The 23,723-nt window shown below is 41.8% G+C and overlaps 1 protein-coding gene across 1 annotated transcript in view; it reads left to right on the top strand.

Moving 5' to 3' along the window:
• The window catches only part of QRICH1 (glutamine rich 1), a 46,170-nt gene that overhangs the window by 18,652 nt on the left and 3,795 nt on the right, over positions 1 to 23,723 (top strand). The window contains exons 3-6 of the mRNA XM_049861806.1: positions 11,490 to 12,521; positions 18,821 to 18,998; positions 19,515 to 19,669; positions 20,611 to 20,725. Coding sequence (XP_049717763.1) covers positions 11,490 to 12,521; positions 18,821 to 18,998; positions 19,515 to 19,669; positions 20,611 to 20,725 — 1,480 coding nt within the window. The remainder of the gene's footprint in view (positions 1 to 11,489; positions 12,522 to 18,820; positions 18,999 to 19,514; positions 19,670 to 20,610; positions 20,726 to 23,723) is intronic.

Genomic DNA, 23,723 nt, shown 5'->3' with positions numbered 1-23,723 from the left:
ACTCATAGCAACCCAGTAGAACAGAGTAGAGCTGCCCCTTAGGGCTTCTAAGGAGCAGATGGTAGATTCGAACTGCTTATCTTTTGGATAGCAGTCGAACTCTTAAACTACTGGGCCACCAGGGCTCCATATCGACAGTAGAGGATGTTTAATAGGCAGTTGAGTATCAAATGGTCGGCAGTTCAAGTCCGCAAGGCGCTCCTGGGAAACCAGTATAGTGTCGAGCTGTTTTATAACACGTACAATTAGAATTAGAAGGATACGAGGCAGACCAGTCAAACCAAAAATACCAAACCCATTTCCATCCAGTCAATTCTGACTCATAGCGACCGGATAGGACAGAGTAGAACTGCCCCATAAAGTTTCCAAGGGGCAGCTGGTGGATTTGAACTGCTGGCGTTTTGGTTAGCAGCCAAGCACTTAACGACTGTGTCACCAGGGCTTGGAGGGTGGGGTGCTAAGGATGAGAGAACTTTTTATTTTAAAAGATGTTTGAATTATATATGAATTATACATTAAACGTATTACTTTTATGGTTTAAATAAAAAATAACATGTTGCTCAGGGATATTTAGCTCTGAACCTGTAGGTATAAGAGTGATTCTTAATTGTTTTTTTTTTCTGTACCCCTGACATCTCCATACGTGTATGTGGAAAGCCCTCTGCTGGATGTTTGGATACAGTGGTGAACAAAATTAAGCTCCCTGCCCGTGGGGAGCTGGGGAGGCGGGCCAGATGATACGTAAGAAAAATCTTGTGTTATCTAGTGATAAATGCAAAGGAAAAAAATTGAGGTGGGGTGGCCAGGAAAGGCCTTAATATGCTGGTGACATTTGAGTTAAAAAAGTTGGCAAGTGAGCTATGCAGTTGTTTGGGAAAAGAGCATTCCAAACAGCGAAGTCCAAAGGTGGGAAGATGCCTGCTTATTTGAAAACAGTAAAAGGCCCTGAGGTGGGAGCAAGCTTGGTTATTTGAAGAACTGCAAAAAGGCATCTGGAGTGGACTGAGCAAATGGAAGAAGCCAGAAGTAACGTGTGCACACTGAAATATAGGGATGAACATACGTGCTTCTTCAAACAACTCAAGTGTTAAAAGCCTCTTTGCCCAATAGTGGTGTGTCTCAACCTAACCCATTTTTTTTATTGTAACAGAACATATGCCATCTCAACAATTTCTACATACACAATTCAGTGACACTGATTACATTCAAGTTATGCTATTTTTGCTATCCTTTTCTAAATCATTCCACCACCATTAACATAAACTTAATGCCCCTTAAGCAGAAACTCCCCCTTTCCCCTCTCCCCTGGTAACCACTAATGATCTTTGTTTCTATATATTTGCTTTTTTCATACAAATGAGGTCATATAGTATTGGTCCTTTTGCAACTGACTTATAAACTTAGCATGGTATTTTCAAGGCTCATCTATGTAGTGGTACACATCAAGACTTCATTTCTCTATGGTTGAGTAGTGTTCCATTTTGTGTATATACCACAATTTGTTTATCTCTTCGTCTGTTGATGGACATTTTGGTTGTTTCCACTGTTTGGCTGTTGTGAAAAGTGCTGCAGTGAACATTGGTGTACAGGTTTCTGTTTGCGTTCCTGCCTTTGCTGCTTCCGGGTATATACCTGAAAGTGGAATTGCTGGGTCATATGGTAATTCTAAGGAGTCCTGGTAGTGCACTGGTTAAGCACTTGCCTGCTAACTGAAAGATCAGCAGTCTGAACCCACCAGCCACTCCTCAGGAGAAAGATGTGGCAGTCTGCTTCTGTGAAGATTATGGCCTTGGAAACACTGTGGGTCAGTTCTTCCCTGTCCTGTATAGGTCGGAATTGACTTGACAGCACAACAGCAACAAAACACAGTAGTTCTGTGTTCAGCTTTTTCAGGAACTGCCAAACTGTTTTCCATAGTGGATGAACCATTTGCATTCCCACCAGCAATGAATGAGGATTCCAGTTTCTCCACATCAGCCTAAGTCTTTTGATGAGAAGTAAAAAAATAGACTTTATTAAGGTTATTTGAAAATTCAAAACAATTTACTATGTTGAGATTCAGGTTGTTTTCTGGATTACGTTTATTTAAATTGTGTTACCTAATATATATAATAATATATAACAAAATTTCCCATTTTAACTATTTAAGTATACACTTCAGTGACATTAATTACATTCACAATGTTGTCCAACCATTTATATTGCCTTTTTTTCGTATTCTTACAGTATATAACACAACATTTGCCAGTTGAACATAGTTTGCTTTTTTAAGCCATCTGTCATCACCCCAGAGCGTTTGCTCTGCCCCTTATAACTTCTCATCTGTCTAGCACATAGATTGTGGCATTCAACGAAATAATTGTTGTCGTTAGGTGCTGTCAAGTCAGTTCTGACTCATAGTGCCCTATGTTACAACAGAAGGAAACGCTGCCTGGTCCTGTGCCATCCTCACGATAGTTGCTGTGTTTGAGCCCATTGTTGCAGCCACTGTGTCCATCTTGATGAGGGTCTACCTCTTTTTCACTGACCCTCTATTTTACCAAGCATGTTGTCTTCTCCTGGGACTGGTCCCCCTTGATAACATGTCCACAGTATGTAAGACAAAGTCTCGCCATCCTTGCTTCTAAGGAGTGTTCTGACTGTACTTCTTCCAAGACAGATTTTTTTCGTTCTTCTGCCAGTCCACGGTATATTCAGTATTCTTTGCCAACATCACAATTCAAAGGTAGCAGTTCTTCTTCAGTTTTCCTTATTCATTCATTGTCCAGCCTTTGCATGCGTGTGAGGTGATTGAAAATACCATGGCTTGGGTCAGGCGCACCTTAGTCCTCAAAATGACATCTTTGCTTTTTAAGACTTTACAGAGGTCTTTTGCAGCGGTTTTGCCCAATGCAATATGTTTGTTTTCTTGACGGCTGCTTCCGTGGGTGTTGATTGTGGATCCAAGTAAAATGAAATCCTTAACACTTCCCATCACATCTCCATTTGTCATGATGTTGTTTATTGGTCCAGTTGCGAGGTTTTTTGTTTTCTTTACGTTGAGGTGTAGTCTATACTGAAGGCTGTAGTCTTTGATCTTCGTTAGTAAGTACTTCAAGTCCTCTTCACTTTCAGCAAGCAAGGTTGTGTTATCTGCGTATCACAGGCTGTTAATAAGCCTTCCTCCAATCCTGATGCCTCGTCCTTCTTCATATAGTCCAGTTTCTTGGATTATTTGCTCAACATAGAGATTGAATAAGTATGGTGAAAGGATACAACCCTGACACATACCTTTCCTGATTTTAAATCACATAGTATCCCTTTGTTCTGTTTCAACAACTGCCTCTTGGTCTATATACAGGTTCTGCATGAGCACAAGTAAGTGTTGTGAAATTCCCATCCTTTGCAGTGTTATCCATAATTTGTTAATGATCCACAAAGTCAAATGCCTTTGCCTAGTCAATAAAACACAGGTAAACATCTTTCTGGTATTCTCTGCTTTCAGCCAAGATGCATCTGACATCGGCAGTGATATCCTGCATTCCAGGTCCTCTTCTGAATCTTTGTTGAATTTCTGGCAGTACCCTGTTGTACTGCTGCAGCTGTCTTTGAATGATCTTCAGCAAAATTTTACTTGGTGTGTTATTAATGATACAGTTCAATAATTTCTGCATTCTGTTGGATCACCTTTCTTTGGAATGGGCACGTATGTGGATCTGTTGGAGTCAGTTGGCCAGGTAGCTGTCTTCCAGGTTTCATGGCATGACAAGTGAGTTTTTCCAGTGTTATATCCGTTTGTTGAAACATCTTACTTGGTATTCCATCAGTTCTTGCAACCTTGTTTTTAGCCAGTGCCTTCAGTGCAGCTTGGACTTCTCCTTCAGTACCATTGGTTCATGATCATATGCTACTTCCTGAAATGGTTGAAGGTTCACCAGTTCTTTCTGGTACAGCGACTCTGTATATTCCTTCCATCTTCTTTTGATGCTTCCTGTGTCATTCAACATTTTGCCCATAGAATCCTTCATTAATGCAACTCAAGGTTTGAATTCTTTCTTCAGTTCTTTCAGCTTGCGAGTGTGATTGGCATCCTTAAAACAGTTACAGTGAACTGGTGGAGACAAAAGTATATGTCAGAGGTTAAGTAGAAAAGTGGCATAGGTCTGTTAAGAGTTGAAGGCCTTCAGGCAACCTCCTGCCAACCTGTCCTAGTTTATTCAGAAAAGGAATTGATACCTAAACTAACAAACTGAGGTAGGAAAATGGGATAGACCCATAACAAAAGAAGACATTGAAGAGATAATAAAAAAAAGCCCTGGTCTGGGTGACTTCGCTGAAGAATTCTGCCAAACATTCAGAGAAGAGTCCACATAACTCAAACTATTTCAGAGCATAGAGAAGGAATTCCCAAATTCATTCTTTGAAGCCAGTGCAACCATGTGATTTTGTGTGATTCATTTCCCCCACCAAAAAACCAAAACCAAACCAGTTGCGGTCGAGTTGATTCCGACTCGTAGTGACCCTATAGGACAGAGTAGGACTGTCTTATAGGGTTTCCAAGGAGTAGCTGGTGGATTTGAACTGCTGACCTTTTAGTTAGCAGCTGAGCTCTTAACCACTGTACCAACTAGGGCTCCATGGTGACTAAAACAGGACTAAAATTGGGTACTTTTTTAAATTGTGCTTTAGGTGCAAATTTACAGCTCATATTAAGTTCCTGAACAAAAATTTATACACATAGTGTTTTGTGACCCTAGTTGCAACCCCTATAATGTGACAGCACCACTCTCCGTTTCCATCCTGTGTCTTCCATGTCCATTCAACCAACTCCTATCCCTTTCTGCATTTTCATCTCGACTCTGGCCAAGAGCTGTGCATTTAGTCTGTGTATCTACGTGAACTAAGAAGAACACTCTTCATGAGTATTATTTTATGTTTTGTAGTCCAGTTTAATCTTTGTCTAAAGAGTTGGCTTCAGGAATGGTTTTAGTTTTGGGTTAACAGAGAGTCCAGCAGCCATGTCTTCTGGGGTTTCTCTAGTCTCAGGCCGTTAAATATGGTCTTTTTATGTGAATTTGAGTCTTACACTGCACTTTATTCCTGCTCTCTGTCAGGGACTCTCTGTTGTGTTCCCTGTCAAGGCGGTCATTGGTAGCTGGGCACCATCTAGTTCTTCCAGTCTCAGGCTGATGGAGTCTCTGGTTTGTGTGGCCCTTTTGTCGCTTGGGCTAACATTTTCCTTGTGTCTTTGGTGTTCTTCATTTTCCTTTGCTCCAGGTGGGTTGGATCCAATTGATGCATCTCAGATGGCTGTTAGCAAGCTTTTAAGACCCCAGACACCACTCACCAAAGTGAGATGCAGAACATTTTCTTAATAAACTTTGTTATGCCAGTTAACCTAGATGTTCCCTGAAACCATGGTCCCCAGACCCATGCCCTGGCGACTGTGTCCCTCAAAGTGTTTGGTGTGTCCAAGAAACTTCTTAGCTTTTGGTTTAGTCCAGTTGTGCTGACTTCCCCTGTATTGTGTGTTGTCCCATTTCTTCAGCTAAGATAATTCTTGTCTACTATCTAGTTAGTGCATGTGAAAGCTGGCCAGGTGAATAAGGAAAACCGAAGAATTGAAGGCTTTGAATTGTGGTGTTAGCAAAGAATATTGAATATACCATGGATTGCCAAAAGAACAAACAAGTCTGTCTTGGAAGAAGGGCAGCCAGAATGCTCCTTAGAAGCAAGGATGGCAAGACTACATCTCACAAACTTTGAATATATTATCAGGATGGATCAGTCAGTCCCTGGCGAAGGACATCATGCTTGATAAAAGAGAGGATCAGTGAAAAAGAGGAAGACACTCCACGCGATAAATTGACACAGTGGCTGCAACAGTGGGCTTAAGCATAGCAACAATTGTGAGGTTGGCGCAGGACCAGACAGTGTTTAATTCTGTTGTGCATAGGGTCGCTATGAGTCGGAACCAACTTGACAGCACCTAACGACAACATCTAGTTAGTGGAAAAACCCTGGTGGCGTAGTGGTTAAGTGCTGTGGCTGCTAACTAAGAGGTTGGCAATTCAGATCCACCAGGCACTCCTTGGAAACTCTGTGGGGCAGCTCCATTTTGTTCTGTAGGGTTGCTATGAGTCAGAATTGATGCAACGGCAGTGGGTTTATCTAGTTAGTGAATTTCCCTCTCTCTCCCTCCCCACCCTCTTAACCATCAAAGAAGGTTTTTTTCTGTGTTTATTGTAATAGCGGTCTTATATTTGTCCTTTTGCGACTGATTAATTTCACTCAGCATAATATTTTCCATATTCATCCATGTTGTATGATATTTTGCAAATTCATCATTGTTCTTTATCATTGCATGGTATTCCCTTGTGTGAGTATACCAGTTTATCCATTTGTCTGTTGATGGGCACCTAGGTGGTTTCCATCTTTTTGCTATTGTGAACAGTGCTGCAGTGAACATGGGTGTGCATATATCTGTTTGCGTGACGGCTCTTATTTCTCTAGGATATATTCCAAGGAGTGGGATTGTTAGATCATATGACACTACTATTTCTGTCTTTTTAAGGACGCACCAAATCGATTTCCAAAGTGGTTGTACCATCTTACATTCCCACATGCAGTGTATAACAGTCTCTGTACAAACTTTCTAACATTTATTATTTTGTGTTTTTTTGGATTAATGCCAGCCTCGTTGGGGTGAGATGGTATCTCACAGTAGTTTTGATTTGCATTTCTCTAATGGCTAATGGTTGTGAGCATTTCCTCATGTGTCTCTTAGCCGCCTGAATGGCTTCTTTGATGGAAGTGCCTGTTCATATCTTTAGTTCATTTTTTAATTGGGTTATTTGCCTTTCTGTTGTTGAGGTTTTACAGTATCTTGTAGCTTTTAGAGATTAGATCCTGATCGGATATGTCATAATAAAAAATTTTTTCCTAGTCTGCAGGTTGTCTTTTTACTCTTTTGGTGAAGTCTTTGACGAGCATAAGTGATACTGAGGAGCTCCCAGTTATCTAGTTTCTCTCTGGTATTTGTGCATTGTTAGTTATGGTTTGTATTCTGTGTATGCCATGTATTAGGGATCCTAATGCTGTCCCTATTTTTTCTTCCATGATCTTTGTCATTTTAGATTTTATGTTTAGGTCTTTGATCCGTTTTGAGTTAGTTTTTGTGCATGGTGTGAGGTATGAGTCTTGTTTCATTTTTTTGCAAATGGATACCCAGTTATGCCAGTACCATTTGTTAAAGAGACTGTCTTTTTCCCGTTTAACTTTGGGCCTTTGTCAAATATCAGCTGCTTAAAAAAAAAAAAAAAATCAGCTGCTTATAGGTTGGTGGAAACCCTGGTGGCCTAGTGGTTAAGTGCTACGGCTGCTAACCAAAGGGTCGGCAGTTAGAATCCTCCAGGCGCTCCTCGGAAACTCTATGGGGCAGTTCCACTCTGTCCTATAGGGTCGCTATGAGTCAGAATCGACACGCCAGCACTGGGTTTGTTTTTTTTTTTGTAGATGGGTGGATTTACGTCTGGCTCTCAATTCTGGTCCATCAGTTTGCGTATCTGTTGTTGTACCACTACCAGGGTGTTTGGACTATCATGGTAGTAAAATAGGTTCAAAAATTAGGTAACGTGAGGCCTGCCACTTTGTTCTTCTTCTTCAGTAATGCTTTACTTATCCAGGGTCTCTTCCATTTCCATAGGAAGTTTGTGATCTGTTTCTCCATTTCATTAAAAAATGTCGTTGGGATTTGGATCAGGATTCCCTTGTATCTGTAGATCGCTTTGGGTAGAATTGACATTTTCACAATGTTGAGTCTTCCTGTCCATGAGCAAGGTATGTTTTTCCACTTATGTGGGTTTCTTTTGGTTTCTTGCAGTAGTGTCTTGTAGTTTTCTTTGTATAGGTCTTTTACATCTCTGGTTAGTTTTTTTTTTTTTGTCTTCTTAGGAGCTATTGTAAATGGTATTGATTTGGTGATTTCCTCTTTGAAGTTCTCTTTGTTGGTGTAGGGTAATCCAACTGATTTTCGTGTGTTTCTTTTATATCCTGATACTTTGTCAAAATCTTCTATTAGTTCCAGTAGGTTTCTTGTGAATCCTTTGAGGTTTTCTGTGTATAAGATCATATCATCTGCAAATAGGGATGCTAAAATCAGGTGCCTTCTTATTGGTACTTTGTGGGGTGATTTGGAATCCTCATCATCACTTAGGGTTGTGGACCACTTATTGCTCCCTTTTCAGCTCTTTATTTCAGGTCTTTACCTGCATTTAAATCTTATCTGATAATGTTTCTAAGTTCATTTGTATAATAGGAATTTGGTAGATGTCTAATACTTGGGTAAAGACTTGAGACTTTCAGAAGAGCTTTATTTGAGCAGTAAAATTCTACCGAGATCCCTAAGGCTTTGCTTACTAGTTGTTGAAAGAGATGCGGGTGGATTTGGATCCCAGGTGCTGTGACTCACCACCTTGTGGGGACCTCCTCTGGCACACTGAGTACTGTCCTCATTGGTCTGTCTTTGGTGGATTTCAGAACATGAAAGCCACATGTGTTGTTCTAACTTTTCTGGTAGCCTTATTGTGAAAAGAAAAAGAAACAAATTAATTTGAAAAGTACGTTTTATTTAACCTAATATTTTAGCATGTGATCAGTGTAAAAGTTATTAAATATTTTACTCTTTTTTTTTTTTTTGAAATCTGGCGTTTATTTTATACTTCTTAGGTTATTGTCATTTGCAGTAGCCACATTTCAGGTGCTTACTAGCTACATGTAACTAGTGGGTATTGGACCAGTACAGCTTTTGAAAAAATATAAGCGAGGCTGTTTCTTTTCTTGTGGAAATAAGAAAGTAATTTAAAAAATTGCTGTTCATGGGGTAGAATTTGGGAATTGGTCCAACACACTCAGTGACCCAGCACATTGTCCTTTAAATAAAGTCCTGGTTTTAACTTTAAGTAGCAAAATCAACCAATCAATCCAGAAATGGCATTAGGTACAAATTTTTCTCAGCTTCAGTGATTATTTGGGAGAAAAGATTCCTACGAGGGTTGATATACATGCTACCTCATGGTTCTTATCGATACCTTAGCTGGAGCACTTAGCCCTCATGTTGTGGTGTTGAGCTCTGGATCATGAATGGCACTGAAGAAAAGGATAGATGGTTCACCTGCAAAGTAAAGAATTTAGACTAGTGCAGTCCAATAGAACTTTTAGACCAGTGGTATCAAACTTCAGGGTGTGTTAGAATCACCTAGAGGGATTCTTAAAACAGATGGCTGGGCTCCACCCCCAGAAATCTGATTCAGTAGGCCTAGGGTGGGGTCTGACAGTTTGCATTTTTAGGTTCCTAAGTCAGTGCGCTGGTACTGCTGGTCTGTGGACCACACTCAGACGTATACTTTCTGAAAAACTTAATTGATGTTGTACTCAACAAAATAAATAAAAATTTTAGGAAAGAAGTCTTGAGAATAAAAGAAACCGTATAACTAGCTCAGCATTGAGGTCTAATCAAGTGTGTGGTAGCTGTACAAAAGACCTGTAAAACGGACTGTCCAAATGGAAAAAGGAAGTTAGAATGCTTCAAGAAGAAATTAATACTGTACCTATTGTAGAATCCCTGGGTAGTACAAAAGGTTAACACACTTGGTTGCTAACTGAAAGGAAGTAGGTTCAAGTCTACCCAGAGGAACCTTGCAAGAAAGGCCTAGTGATCTACTTCTAAAAATCAGCAGTTGAAAATCCTATAAAGTGCAGTTCTCTCACATACATGGGGTCGCCATAAGTTGGAGTTGATCTCCTGGCAACTGATACTGGTTCATGTTGTATGATCAAGAACCAGGAAGTACAGCTAGTTGTATCTGTGTCTCTTCTGATAACAGAAAAAGAAGAAGGCTATTAACTCTGGAAAAGAAAGAAAAAATTGTATAAGAAAGTCATGATTCACTTGAGAAGGGACCTAAAATACAGTGTGATATATGAGGAATTGATAGAGGGTTAGAAATACAGCTTTTTGAAGCAAACCAAATTCAGCTCTCCAGGAATGTCTTGTGTTCCTCCCCCCTAATCGATACAGAATTTTCCTAGGGTACCAGGCTTAGGGATCATCTTTTTCCTTTTTCTGTCTCTTTAGAATCGCCTTCAATTTAGGCTTATGTTTCAAGGTGCCTTTTTTTCTGTTTGTTTAGATATCAGTGTTTCAGCTGGTTTTCTGAGACAGTTAACCTAAGTGTTGGAGCCTGGAAGATTACACTTAAAGCCATTAAGAAACATAGAGTTAATAAAGCACAGTAAACCTAAAAGAAACAAACCCATCACTGTCAAGTCACTTTTGACTCATAAGTAACCCTATAGGACAGAGTGAAACTGCCCCCTGGGGTTTCCAAAGGACACATACTGCCACATCTTTCTCCCACAGAGCTGCTGATGGGTTTGAACCACCGGCCTTTGGGTTAGCAGCTGAGCTCTTAACCACTTTGCCACCAGGGCTTACTAAAACAAAGGTATCTTAATTAAGCACTCTACAGAATCATGCAACAGTCAACACTGAACCAAAGGAGATTTTGTCTCTACAGTGTTTTCCATTAGTTATTGCTGGTAAGAGGTAGTTTTGATCCCAGGTTGGACAGGTGGGCACTGAATGCCTGTGGAACGTACTTGTCTTTCTGACCTTACAAGCACTCATACTTTTTTGTCACCCAATGGATAAAATATTTTTGAGCATACACCTGAATGTATATTTATAAATGATATACTTTTATTGCTATACCAGTATAGAAAAGACAAAGGGGGACATTTTATTTTTTTATTGTGCTTTAAGTGAAAGTTTACAAATCAAGTCAGTCTCTCTTAAAAAAGTTTATATGCACCTTGCTATGTACTCCTAGTTGTTCTCCCCAGATGAGTCAGCATACTCCTTCTCCAGCCTGTGTTCCCTGTGTCCATTCAGCCAGCTTCTGTCCCCCTCTGCTTTCTCATCTTTCCTCCAGACAGGGGCTGTCAACATAGTCTCATGTGTCTGCTTGAGCCCAGAAGCTTACTTCTTACTAATATCATTTTCTATCTTATAGTCCAGTCTAATCCGTGTCTGAAGAGTTGGCTTTGGGAATGGTTCCAGGCGTGGGCTAACGGAAGGTTTGGGGACCATGACCTCTGGGGACCTTCTAGTCTCAGTCAGACCGTTAAGTCTGGTCTTTTGGGGGGGGGGGGCATTTAAAAAACAAGAGTTAAAAATTAGCAAAAGTTCTAGTATTTCCTTCTTGGACCCCAGTGGATGGTTTTACTTTCTCTCTGGGGTGGATGTATGTCACTCTGAGTGTGCAGAGTGATATACCGGAGAATTCTGCCTGTAGTTTTAGGGATTGTGGCCTCTTCAGAAATCTTGGGTATGGTAGCCCCCCACCCCACCCCTCCATTACCCAGGGTCCCTTACAGACATGTCTTCTTCCCTTGGGGGCTGGGTTTGCAGTGCTGCCTGACTCACTCACTGGTGAATTTTGTTGCTGCAGGTACAGGTGCAGGTACAGCAGTCTCCGCAGCAGGTCTCGGCCCAGCAGTTCTCTCCTCAGCTCACCGTTCACCAGCCTGCTGAGCAGCCCATCCAGGTCCAGGTGCAGATCCAGGGCCAGGCACCACAGCCAGCAGCCCCCTCTATCCAGACCTCATCTCTGCAGAGTCCCAGCCCCTCGCAGCTGCAGGCTGCCCAGATCCAGGTGCAGCATGTGCAGGCGGCCCAGCAGATCCAGGCTACAGAGATCCCAGAAGAGCACATCCCACATCAGCAAATCCAGGCTCAGCTGGTGGCTGGACAGTCTCTTGCTGGGGGTCAGCAAATCCAAATCCAGACCGTGGGTGCCCTTTCCCCACCACCGTCTCAACAAGGCTCACCTCGGGAAGGGGAGCGGCGGGTTGGCACGGCCAGTGTCCTCCAGCCGGTGAAGAAGCGCAAAGTGGACATGCCCATCACTGTGTCCTACGCCATCTCAGGGCAGCCGGTGGCCACTGTGCTGGCCATTCCACAAGGCCAGCAGCAGAGTTATGTGTCTTTGAGGCCGGACTTACTGACAGTAGACAGTGCCCATCTGTACAGTGCCACTGGGACCATTACTAGCCCCACAGGAGAAACCTGGACCATCCCTGTTTACTCTGCCCAGCCCCGGGGGGACCCTCAGCAGCAGAGCATTACCCACATCGCCATTCCCCAGGAAGCCTACAACGCAGTTCATGTCAGTGGCTCACCCACAGCCCTGGCAGCTGTAAAGCTGGAGGATGACAAGGAGAAGATGGTGGGCACCACATCTGTAGTGAAAAACTCGCATGAAGAGGTAGTGCAAACCCTTGCAAACTCTCTTTTTCCAGCACAGTTCATGAATGGCAACATCCACATTCCAGTGGCTGTGCAGGCCGTGGCAGGCACGTACCAGAATACAGCTCAAACTGTGCATATATGGGACCCCCAGCAGCAGCCGCAGCAGCAAACTCCCCAGGAACAGACGCCACCACCGCAGCAACAGCAGCAGCAGCTCCAGGTTACTTGTTCAGTAAGTGAGACTCATCTGTAGGGTAGTCTGCTCCCTCTGGACCTATGGTGATGCAGAACTTGTCTGGCAACCTCTGGCGCCTCTGGATTGTTTATTGTCATGGTGTTGGCCTTATGGTGATATGGTATTTAATATTTTAAGGGGAGGGGGTGAGGAGGGTGGAAGTAGCTATTGCCTTCAGGTGAGGCTATGCAGCGGACAGGAGGTCTGTTCTGCTAAAACCTAGAGATAAATGAAAGAAGCAGTAACTGCTTTGGGGCCAGAGTTTTGAGGGTAGGTACCTGGGCGTTTCTTTGTGTCTCTTCTTGGGGACGGTAGAGTTCCAGATAAGATACAATATGGGACACCCCAGGTGTTCTCTGTGTCCCAAGAGCTACTTCTGTGCATTGGTACAGATTGTAAACTCATTACAAGGGAGAGGCTGTGAGATTGTTCCTTCTAGTTGTCATCTGAAGAGACTGGCGCTGGTAAATTAGAAGACCTAGAAGACCCCCTGGTGGGCCGTTAAAAGTGATTATCTTTGGGAGCCTTGAAAAAGCCATGTCTGCAGCCAGTTGCTCACAAGTATTTTTGTGTTCCTTGAAAATAGGTTAAAAAAACAAAAACAAAACCCTTTGCTGTCGAGTCAGTTCCAGCTCATGCAGAGTAGAACTGCTCCATAGGATTTTCTTAGCTGTGATCTTTACCGAAGCAAGTTGCTGGACCTTTCTTCTGTGGTGCAACTGGGTGGGTTCAAATGGCCAACCTTTAGTTTAGCAGTTGAATGCAAGCTGTTTATGCCATTCAGGGACATTATAGTCAGGATAAGCCTCAGTTAAGTTTTCTGTTACGGCAACTGTGTTGAAATTTTTTTTCCGACTTTTTATTTTGAAATACTTTTAGGCTTAGAGAAAAGTTGCAAAAATAGGACTGTTGAAATTTTAACTTTAAAATTGCTTGGCTCTTTTATCTTGTCTAATTGTTAATCTTGTCTAGCAAGGTCCCTTACCTAGCAGACCTTTGGAGTGGGATATAGGGTCTCTGGTCTCCTAGACTGCTGCAGGTAGTATGCCTCAGAGGGAAGGGGTTCCTGGGAATGAGTGTGAGGGAGCTGGCACAAGCAAGGCTCTGTTAGAATTCAGGCTAGGCTGTAAGTGATTAGCAGAAGCTGACCGAGTGGTTTCATAGAGGCAGCAGTTCATTATCTTGGGTGACTGATTTGTTAAAGATATGCTAAATATCTAGTTGTCAGGCCTGGTAATAGAACAAGACAGAGTCCTTGCATCAGGTAGCTTAGAGTCTAGTTGTTGGAGTGAAAACTTATGATTTCTATTCCGTTGGATTATTTAAAAGGCAGCATAATCAAGTGTGATGTTATATGCTACACACAGAAAAAGATAAAAGCTGGGAATTCAGAAACCATTCTAGGGTAAAGAGGCAGCAGGGACATCCTTGTGGAAAAAGTGAGGTTTGAACTCTAGTTTACAGCTTAGGCTGACCAAAGGACTGCTCCAGTGAGTTGAAATATCATAAATACAGAAAGAGGGCTGGAGAAAGGGGACATGGCGTAGGGCAGCATGAGAGACGGACCGTGGGAGAGGAACTAGTACAGAGATGGGAGGGTTGTCTTCCCAAAGTGAAGAGTTGAGCTTGATCTGATGTGTGATAGGAAATTTTTCCAGAATCCTGAGTCGCAGTGATGAGAGGACTCTACTAGAGGTATGTAGAATTGATTGTGTGTAGGAGAGAGCAGCCAGGAGAGTGGTAATGTGGCTCTGTGCTTAGGTTTTGTTCATAGGACTGGAGCCCATCAGGTCTCCCCTTAGCCACCCCGGGCCTTGTGGTCTTATCCCAGGTCAGGCCTCTTTGGGTGCTCATTGTTCTCTGTGTGTAGTTTGCATGTCTGGGTCCTCCAGTGGGAAGCTGTATCTCCTTTGAGAATACCTTCTAGGGACTTAGGGCAAGTATTATTACCAGACAAAGAAGTTGAGAATACTCGTCACAAGGGAAAGATGCGTTTGTCCATTTATACCACAAACATCCCTGTGCCCCTCCTTATTAGGCTTTGTGCTAAGTGCTGGGGAACAGAGATGAATAAGACAGTCTTTACCCTTGGAGCACTCACAGCCTGTGGGGATAGCAGCCCCTTCTCACATTACCCAAGGTCCCTGACAGACAGGTTTTCTTCCCATGGGGGCACTCAAAGTCCATGGGTTGAACCCTAGGGAGAGCTGGTGACAAAGTATTGTGCTCTTTCACCTGGTATGGGTTGAAAGCTTTTCTATCTCTTATTTTTAAAACCAGATTTATGGAAAAACCTTCCCTTTACTTTGATCTACTTACAGCTACTGCCCTGTTTCCCTGTTCTTTATTCCCAGAGCTCTCAAAAATATATTAACAGCACAACTGGCTCAAATTGCTGTCTGGTTTTTGTTTTTCAAGAAGGCATTGAGTGGTCTGGCTATAGACTTGGCTTTGACCAGAGCAGTAGCTGGTGACAAACCGTTTAGTGAAATGAATGTATTGCAGGGTTAGCTGAGGAAGTGGTTATTGATTAGGTAAAGGGAGGCTTGCTTGGGCCTGTGTGTAGGGTGAAGAAGAGGCCTCTGTATGACTCACTCTGAGAGTCTTGGGGTGCTATTTTGTCAACTGGCGCTGAGCTTGGCTGCCTTTCTGACCTGCGGTAGGTATCTGAGAGGAATGTGTTAATGGAACTATTTCAGAGTAATGGCTTTCTTTTTGTGACTTCTAGAATAGCCAGTGGAGTCAAGGAGTAAAACTGTCCCCAAGATTTTTCATCCCTTTACTAAAATTGAAGCAAAAGTTCTTTGCTTAATATATTCGTGTATTTCTAGGCCTAATACAAAGCTTTGCACACATGATTGTTGGATCAGTGAATAAGAGAAACTAAGGCTTTTGCATGATTTGAATTGATTTCTTGCTGTTTCTCAGCACTTTGGATTCAGAGTTCACAGCTTTGGAGATGTGTGGTAACTCATTTCTCTACTTTTAAAATCTGAGCTCTAACTAAAGGAAATGGAAAATCCTAACCTTGAGGTTTTTAATGTTGGTGGGTATAAAGATCTCTTTAGAATCTTTAAAAGATTAGGTGGTCAGGTTACCTACTTATACAAATACTCTTTGAAAGTTTGTATTAATCTCATTAGTTTCTAGCCTAAGTAACCACAGAGTCTGGTGGTGAGATTTTACAAGGAAGTAGGGCTGCTTTTGGCAGGTGCAGAGAATTAAAGCTAGTTTACTGAGCATCACATGCAGACCCAGTGGTGAGAACCCCATATGGTGAGAACAGTTGTGGGCCTAAATATATGTAAAGATGGGATTACAGTCAGTTCTTATTATTCACAGTAGTTGTGTTTTATAAAGAACATAATTAAACAATCAAATTAGATATTAAATTGAATATGAATTGAACATAATTAATTATAATTAAACACTCAATTAGCAAATGCCCATACAGGATTAGATTCCTTTGAGCATCTGGTCACGTTTTGTCAACCAATCAATATATTTAAAAAAAAAAAAAAAAGTCAGGTCATTTCTGGCTCATGGCGACCCCATGAGTGTCAGAGTAGAACTGTGCTCTCTAGGGTTTTCAGTGACAGATTTTCAGAAGCATATCACCAGGCCTTTCTTCCAACGCACCTTTAAGTGGACTCAAACTACCAACCTTTTGATTAGCAGTGAGCACAGTAACCATTTGCAGTATCCAGGGACACTATCAATACATAGCCTTGTTTTATGTGTGTTTCTGTTTGAAGACATTTAATATGTATTGTTGATTCATTAATACTGAACTCAGAGCCAACAGCACTATAACTCATGCCTGAACAGAACTTATCTAACACGTGCATTTTCTCTCTAAGACACACCACAGCCTTCTTGTGCTGAGGAACACTAGACCACACTTCAGAACTACACTTGGGAACCATTTGAACTGTAAAATCACCAACAAAAGCACAAAAAACGTGGCACTAGATAGATCTTGAAGTGAGTAGGTGAATTTGCAAATATGGAATCCATGAGGATAACCTTATTTTGTGTTCTGCCCACTCGGATTTTACTTCACCTTTCTATTTGTTTACATAAAACCTGTACCAGAGTTTTCATTGGAAGAAAAGGAGCATTTGTGATTTACCATTCTTCCATCATAGAAATGTTCGAAAACGTAGAAAAGTAGGAAGTATTTTAAAGTTATTCATATGTTCACCCCTCTTGCCTTTATTATAGTTTGATAGGGGAAAAATCAGATTTACTTATTGTTATCTTTATACTTTTTCTACATTTTTACATCTTAGTTTTTTTTTCTTTTTTTTACTTAACCATGTAAAAGTTATTTCTTAGTCATGGTTAACATGCTTAATGTCAGTTTTGTAACCTCTTTGGATGAATATAGTATAACTTGCCTAACCATTCCACTTTTGCTGGACATTAATAATATTTTAGATTTCTCCCTAACGTAAACACCTCTGCAGTATATATATTTTTAAATCTATATTATAATTTTTTATTTTGATAAAAATATATAACAAAGCTTTAGGTATTTCAACATTTTTACATGTACAATTCAGTGATACTATGTTCATCACATTGTACAAATACCACCACTATCCGTTTCCAGACTTTTCATCACCTGTAATGGAAACTCATTGCCCTTTATGTGGTAACTACCTCCCCCCCACACACACCCCCACACCAGGTAACCACTGATAAACTTTGGTCTCTATACATGTCTGTAGCATATCTTGATGCATAAAGTATTTCCTGTTTTTCAAGTGGTATCCTTAGGATAGAGTCCCAGATTTATTCGGTCAAAGCATATGAACATTTTCTTGGGTCTTGGTACATAATGCCGGAAGCAGTGGTATTGCATTATCTTCCTGTTTAATGATATATCTTATCAAAGCTAGTAGGATCATTTTTATTTGCTAATGAGCAAATTTGTATATGTCATGTATGAATTACTTTGCCTTCATTTGAACAGTTTGACATTCCTGCACCCTTTCTTTGGGAGAGGGATGTGTAGGCCCAGGACCTGGGGAATTGATCAAGAGTGTTTGTTCAGAGCATAGACAGGTATGTGAGGCCCAAGAGCCTGTGTTTGGTGTCCGTCCCTTCAGAGATTGTGATAGAGGCTCAGGGGCATCCTCTGCCCCTTTATCTGCATGATTCACCTGAGAGCCCGTTGAAGGTGGAACCACTCTGCCTTTGCAGGCAAGAAGCTAGAATAGTGCCTTCTGTCTTCAGGAAATGAATTATGTCCTTTTGAACCAGAGTACTGTTATTTCAGAAGGAACATGAAAAAATGAAACCTTGTCACTGGAGAAACCATAAAGATTCTCAAGTCTTACTCTCTCATTTTATAAGAGTTGGGGGTGTGGGAGGACAAGACTTGATGGTTGTACTTTTTATTCTCTAAAATTATGGTTCTCAACCATGGCTGGACATTAGAGTTATCTGGGGAGCTTTTAAAAGTACTGATGCCAGGACCTCACACTAGACCAGTAAAACCAGAATCTCCACGGATAGGGCCAAACCAACACCTGTTGCCATTGAGCTGATTCCGACTCATAGCAACTCTAGAGGACAGAGTAGAACTGCCCCATAGGTTTCCAAGGAGCAGCTGGTGGATTTGAACTGCCAGCCTTTTGGGTAGTAGCTGTAGCTCTTAACCATTGCACCACCAGGGCTCCAGGGATAGATCCAGGCAAGGGTATTTTTCAAAAGTAGCCCAGATGACTTGAAGTTGCAGGCATCTTTAAAAATCACTGCTCTGGACCCGTGCTATTCAGAATGTGGTCTGCAGACCGGCAGCCTCAGCATCACCTGGGAGCTTGTTAGAAATGCACAGTCTCAGGTTTGACCTCAAATCTTTAGAATCATAATCTGCATTTTAATAAAATTCCCAAGTGATTTGTTTGCATTTTAAAGCTCAGTGATTTGGACCAGTACTTCTCATTGGTGACTGAACATTAGAATTACTTTTCTACTTGGGGAGGTTTTAAAAAGACTGACACCTTGGCTTGACCCCAGAGCTTCTGGGGTGAGCTTTGGTATTGGTATTTTTCAACTAGAGATTCTAAAGTGCAGCCAGGGCTGAGAAACAGTGCACTGGTCTGGTTGCATTTCTACTCTTGCTGTGCCTGGAATAAGTAGAACTCCAAAGTTTCTTGAAAGTAAGACAAGAAGGAGAAAGAGTTTTGTTTTTTAATTAAATGAACTATAACATTTTTCTGGCAGTTTTTGCAGAAGGGTCTAAGGCAAAACAGTATTGACACATTTTGATGGTTTCTCTCTCGTAGGCTCAAACTGTCCAGGTTGCTGAAGTTGAACCACAATCACAGCCACAGCCCTCCCCAGAACTTCTGCTTCCAAATTCTCTGAAGCCAGAAGAAGGGCTTGAAGTGTGGAAGAACTGGGCCCAGACCAAGAACGCTGAGCTGGAGAAGGATGCTCAGAACAGGCTGGCACCCATTGGGAGTGAGTGTTTGGGAGGGAGAAAAAGGTGGGCTTTGTCTAAAATGTGATGGCATCGAATTAGGACAGAATGGCAGGAAAGTGGTGTCTCCTGGTTCTGGGAACTAACTAGGAAACATCATCTGAAATAGTGTGCCAAATTCAAAACAAGCAAGAAGCAGGTCTGACCCTGTGCAGATGAGCAGGATTTGTGGAATTTCTGGAGTCGACCTAGCAGACTTGGGCAGAGCAGCTTCTGGAAGGAGATGGGAACCAGTGGGTACACTCAAGGCCCTTTTTTCTAGGCATCAGGCTCATATACTTTTGTAATTTCGGGGATGTGTAAGGTGGGAGGAGGGTTAGGGCATGTGGGATTACAGCCTTAGTAGGCCAGTTGATCACAGATGCAGGTGACCATTTCTGACCCAGAACCACGACTGACAGTATCTGCTCTGATTCATCCTTCCCAAGTATACAAGTGACTGGTAAAGAGACAACAGTTGCCAGGGGCCCCATTCACTTTTGGGGCTTGTGTTGCAGGACGCCAGCTGCTGCGATTTCAGGAAGATCTCATCTCTTCTGCTGTGGCCGAGTTGAACTATGGGCTCTGTCTAATGACACGGGAAGCTCGAAATGGAGAAGGTGAACCCTATGACCCAGATGTGCTCTACTACATTTTCCTGTGTATTCAAAAGGTAAGAAACAGACCTCCATAGGAACGTGTTCCAGCTGGGTGTTTGCATTTGGTCAAGTTAATAAAATGACAAGCAAGTGGTTAGAATAAGAAAGTTATCTTTCAGCTACATAATGAGTTTTAAAATTCACATTTTTTTAAATCGCAGGAGGTCTACATGTTCACTTTAGAAAATACAATAAGCATCATGCATAATCGCAGCACCACTGCGAGAAACTTTGGTTAAAATATTTGGTATATTACCTTATGGCTTGCTTGCTCTCTCTCCCCTTTATTTTTTAATCACAAAGCATTTATGTACCACTTTTCTTTTTGTTAAATACAAGATTTTCCTAAAAATAATTCATCCAAAACAAAGTCAGGTGCTGACACGGAGCTTTTTATTGTTCTCTGGGTTCACAGAAAATAATTATTTGAAGGAATCTGCCTAGATATGCAAATGTAGCTAGGTTTTCAGGACATGAAAGGTGAAACATAACAGAGGACCTCATTTTAGATCAGCAGTTTAGAGGAGCAGAGGTGGATTTCTTAGTGTTTGTTGGCTCCTGAGAAGACCACAAGTGTGGGGGAAGAGTGTTTGCTGGTTGGGACTCACCCTGTTGCCTGGCTTGAGAAAGGTCTGCCTCCCTTATGTCCTCTCTCTCCCTGGCCCCAGAGCCTGCACCATGTTTTTTACTACCCCAAGACACTGCCTTGCCTGAGGAAATTATCAGTCACAGACTCTGCCTCATTGTCCCAGGTCTGGAGGGTGTTGTGAGAATCACATCACGTGGTTGGAAGCACACTGTGACATGTGCCCCATGCTGGACAGTTTGACCTGGTGTATTGCTTTGTTGAGTGGGTAGGGAGAAGTATGGTACTGGGGGTTGAAAAATATGTTCATTTTCCCTGAAAGTTACCCTGGAGACTTCCAACAACTTTTATGGATTGTTTTTCTTTTAGTATCTGTTTGAAAATGGACGGGTTGATGATATTTTCTCTGATCTTTACTACGTTCGATTCACGGAGTGGCTGCATGAAGTTCTGAAGGATGTTCAGCCCCGGGTCACTCCACTCGGTAAGAATTGCCCTTGTACTTGGATTTCCCTCCCACCTGGGTTTAAGAAAGATGGGTAACTTCTGGTGCTGGGTGTGTGAGCGAGGGGGGCATAAATCCCAGGCAGCATCTCTGGGGTCTGTGCTGCTTGGCCTGATGAGGGGAGACACTGCCTCAAGGGCATGGGCATGCACAACTAGTGGAGGAGTTACTTTTTTTTCCCCGACTAAAGTTTATTTATTGATTAAATTTAGAGTCATTGTGACAATTAAGAATTTTGAACTGTTTGACCTGTAGGTTATTCGTCGCAGTTGTAGGTTACTCATTATGTTTTTTCCACCGTATTTGTGTTAACGCTGTATCTAGAACCTAACTTTTGCTTTACCCACAGACAGTCTCCTGGGCATCATGTCATGGTAGAATGTTTGGAGTAAAAGATTTGAGTTTTAATACTCACTGTGCCATTTATTAAAATGTGTGCTGCTTAACCTTTTAAAAAAATATTGTATTGCCTAGACAAAATTTTTTGCGTTGTTTTTTTTTGAGTGCCTACTATGTGCCAAGCAGTATTCCAGGTACTGGAGGATATAATATAGCAATGAACAAAATGGAGCTTACATTCTAAAAGGAGAGACACTGTATAAAAAATCACATTAATTTGTGATTAAGTGCTTTGTTAGAACAAAGCACAAGGTAGTAGAAAGTGACAAGGGCATGAGGAGGGAGGCCCCTCTAAGGGGTGTCATTAGAACAGACCTGAGTGACTGAATCACTATTTACATGTTTTGCAAGTTTTCAGGCCACTTATGGATATGCAAAGATCACTTTTTAACCTTTTTGTTATGTAAATTTTAAACATAAGTAAAAGTAAACAGACTCATGATCCCTCAAGTTGGCATATCTTGTCTCACCTGTACCACTACCTGCTTTCCGCCTCCCATGTTAATCTGAAGCAAATCCCAGACATTTTATCCATAAATGTATCAATATGTATTCTTGACATAACCATAAGGCCATTATTACACTTTAAAAATTAACAACAAAAAAAAAACACCAGTAATTCCAGATTGTCATCAAATATGTACCCTTTGTTAGAATTTTTGTCTCATAAGTGCCATAATTTTTCCTCTAATCTGAGTTGGTGTAAATAAGACCCTCAGTGAAATTAGCTGATGTGTCTTTTAATGCTTAGTTTTAATTTTCCTTTCCATTCTTTTTCATTGCAATTTACTTATGGAAGAAACAGCCTTTTAAATTGTCAAGCAGTTGTTTTGCTGATTGCATCTGCCTGTGGTATAATTTAACATGTTCTTCTGTCTATATTTACAGTTAATTGGTAATTGCATATATAAAGGCTTGATGTACTTCCGTTGTTCTTTTGGTGAGGTTATATCATAAGTGGATTGTTTTCCACTGTCAGGATGTCTTTTAATTCATTCGAGTTGAAAAATGGTGGTATCAAAATACACTTCTTCATTAGCTCTAATGCAAAGAGAAACTTACCTCATCAGCTCTTTGGCTTCCCAGTGATACAGATTGTATAGAAGGGGTAGGATAGGGCTTGTTTCTTTTTCTTTGTTTACCAGAAAACAAAGTAGTGAGTTGGCTCACTAACCTCCTCCAGTGATGACCAGTCGGGGCTTTTTTTTAAAGAATCAATGTGAACTCATGACTTTTAACATTTTTGATGTGTTTCAGTCCATTGCAGTTGTAGTTTTACTGATGTGCAAATTGTCCCATCTTTGACCACTTGGAGCCTCTTTAAATTGGCCCCTGAGTCCTCTTGACATGATGCTAGTAGACTTAAATAACTCCCTTGATTTCCAATTTGACAGACTGTTCCTGTCCCCGATGTGGAATCATCCAGTTCCCTATGGAGCCTGGTTCCTTTCAGCAGGAAGTAGTATTCCAGTACCACAGTCTAGGTGCTGAGGGTGCTCATTGCTACTGGATTGGTCATTGTTTCTAGGCCTTTCAGTGGGCAGAGCTAGAAAAAAAAACTTGAAAGATAAAGGATATCATTTTATGCTTGCAGTTCAGTTTCAGAACTGCAAGGCTTTTTACATAACATCTCTGTCTAAACAGAGTCCTGGTTCTCAGGCATTAGAGTTCATTTGTAAATTGTGTTGTTGAGAGGACAGTAAAGTTTAGGGAATTGACACCAGAGAAAAGTGGCAGAGTGACCCCAGAGAAAGTGGAACATTCCAAGGTGTGCCTGGGAGTGCTTCTAGGAGCTGACCTTTCCCAAGAAGAGCTGTCTTCTGCCACTCATCCTACCTCTCAGGCTTCAGCTTGTCCCGTTGTCACTCATCCTACCTCTCAGAGGCTTCAGCTTGTCCCATTGTCACTGGTCCATAAAATAGCCAAAGGGTGGGCTAGAGGAGAGCCAGAACTGCCTTAAAGAGACAGCAGTGGACTAGTGGGCCAGAGGACCGGCTTTGGCAAGAACAAGATAGAAGGATATATTGGGCAGAGTGTTTTTTTCTGTTTCCTGGAAGTGGCACCTTTCACAGCCTGCCTGGGGAATCCTGAAATCCCTACAGGTCATGCTGGTCTCTGCTGTTGCCGCAACATGTTGCCAGTACGTGGCACAAACAGTTGCTCATTGTCTGTTGAATGAGCATAAGAAGAGGGCTTGGTAGGCAACCCAAGTGCCACCTTCCTTTGGTAGCACACCTGGCTGCCCAGGGTCCTTGGTCAAATTGCTGGCCCCTGCTCCTGCCCAGCTTTGGGGTTGCTTATGAACTAGGGCTTTACAGTAACACGTGCCCCATGGGGGAAACTTGTAATAGTTCTGAATGTCAGTCTCCCTTTTATCCAGAGAGGGGATGAGAATGGACTTGTTTCTGGGTGTAACAGACATGAGAGGTCTGACAAGGGGAAATGGGTGTACATTCTTTGAGCCCTGGACATCTTTGAAATACGATGAAAGTTCTGTCCCCTCTCTCCAGAGAATTGTGCATGTAAGCAGAATTTAGTTTGTAGTTTTAGGAGCTTCACTGTCATGAGGGCTATCCTT

This window comes from Elephas maximus, chromosome 20, assembly GCF_024166365.1.
Source record: "Elephas maximus indicus isolate mEleMax1 chromosome 20, mEleMax1 primary haplotype, whole genome shotgun sequence".
Classification (NCBI taxonomy): domain Eukaryota; kingdom Metazoa; phylum Chordata; class Mammalia; order Proboscidea; family Elephantidae; genus Elephas; species Elephas maximus.
The sequence above is the reverse complement of the archived record's forward strand: the minus strand, read 5'-3'. Positions and strand labels throughout refer to the sequence as shown.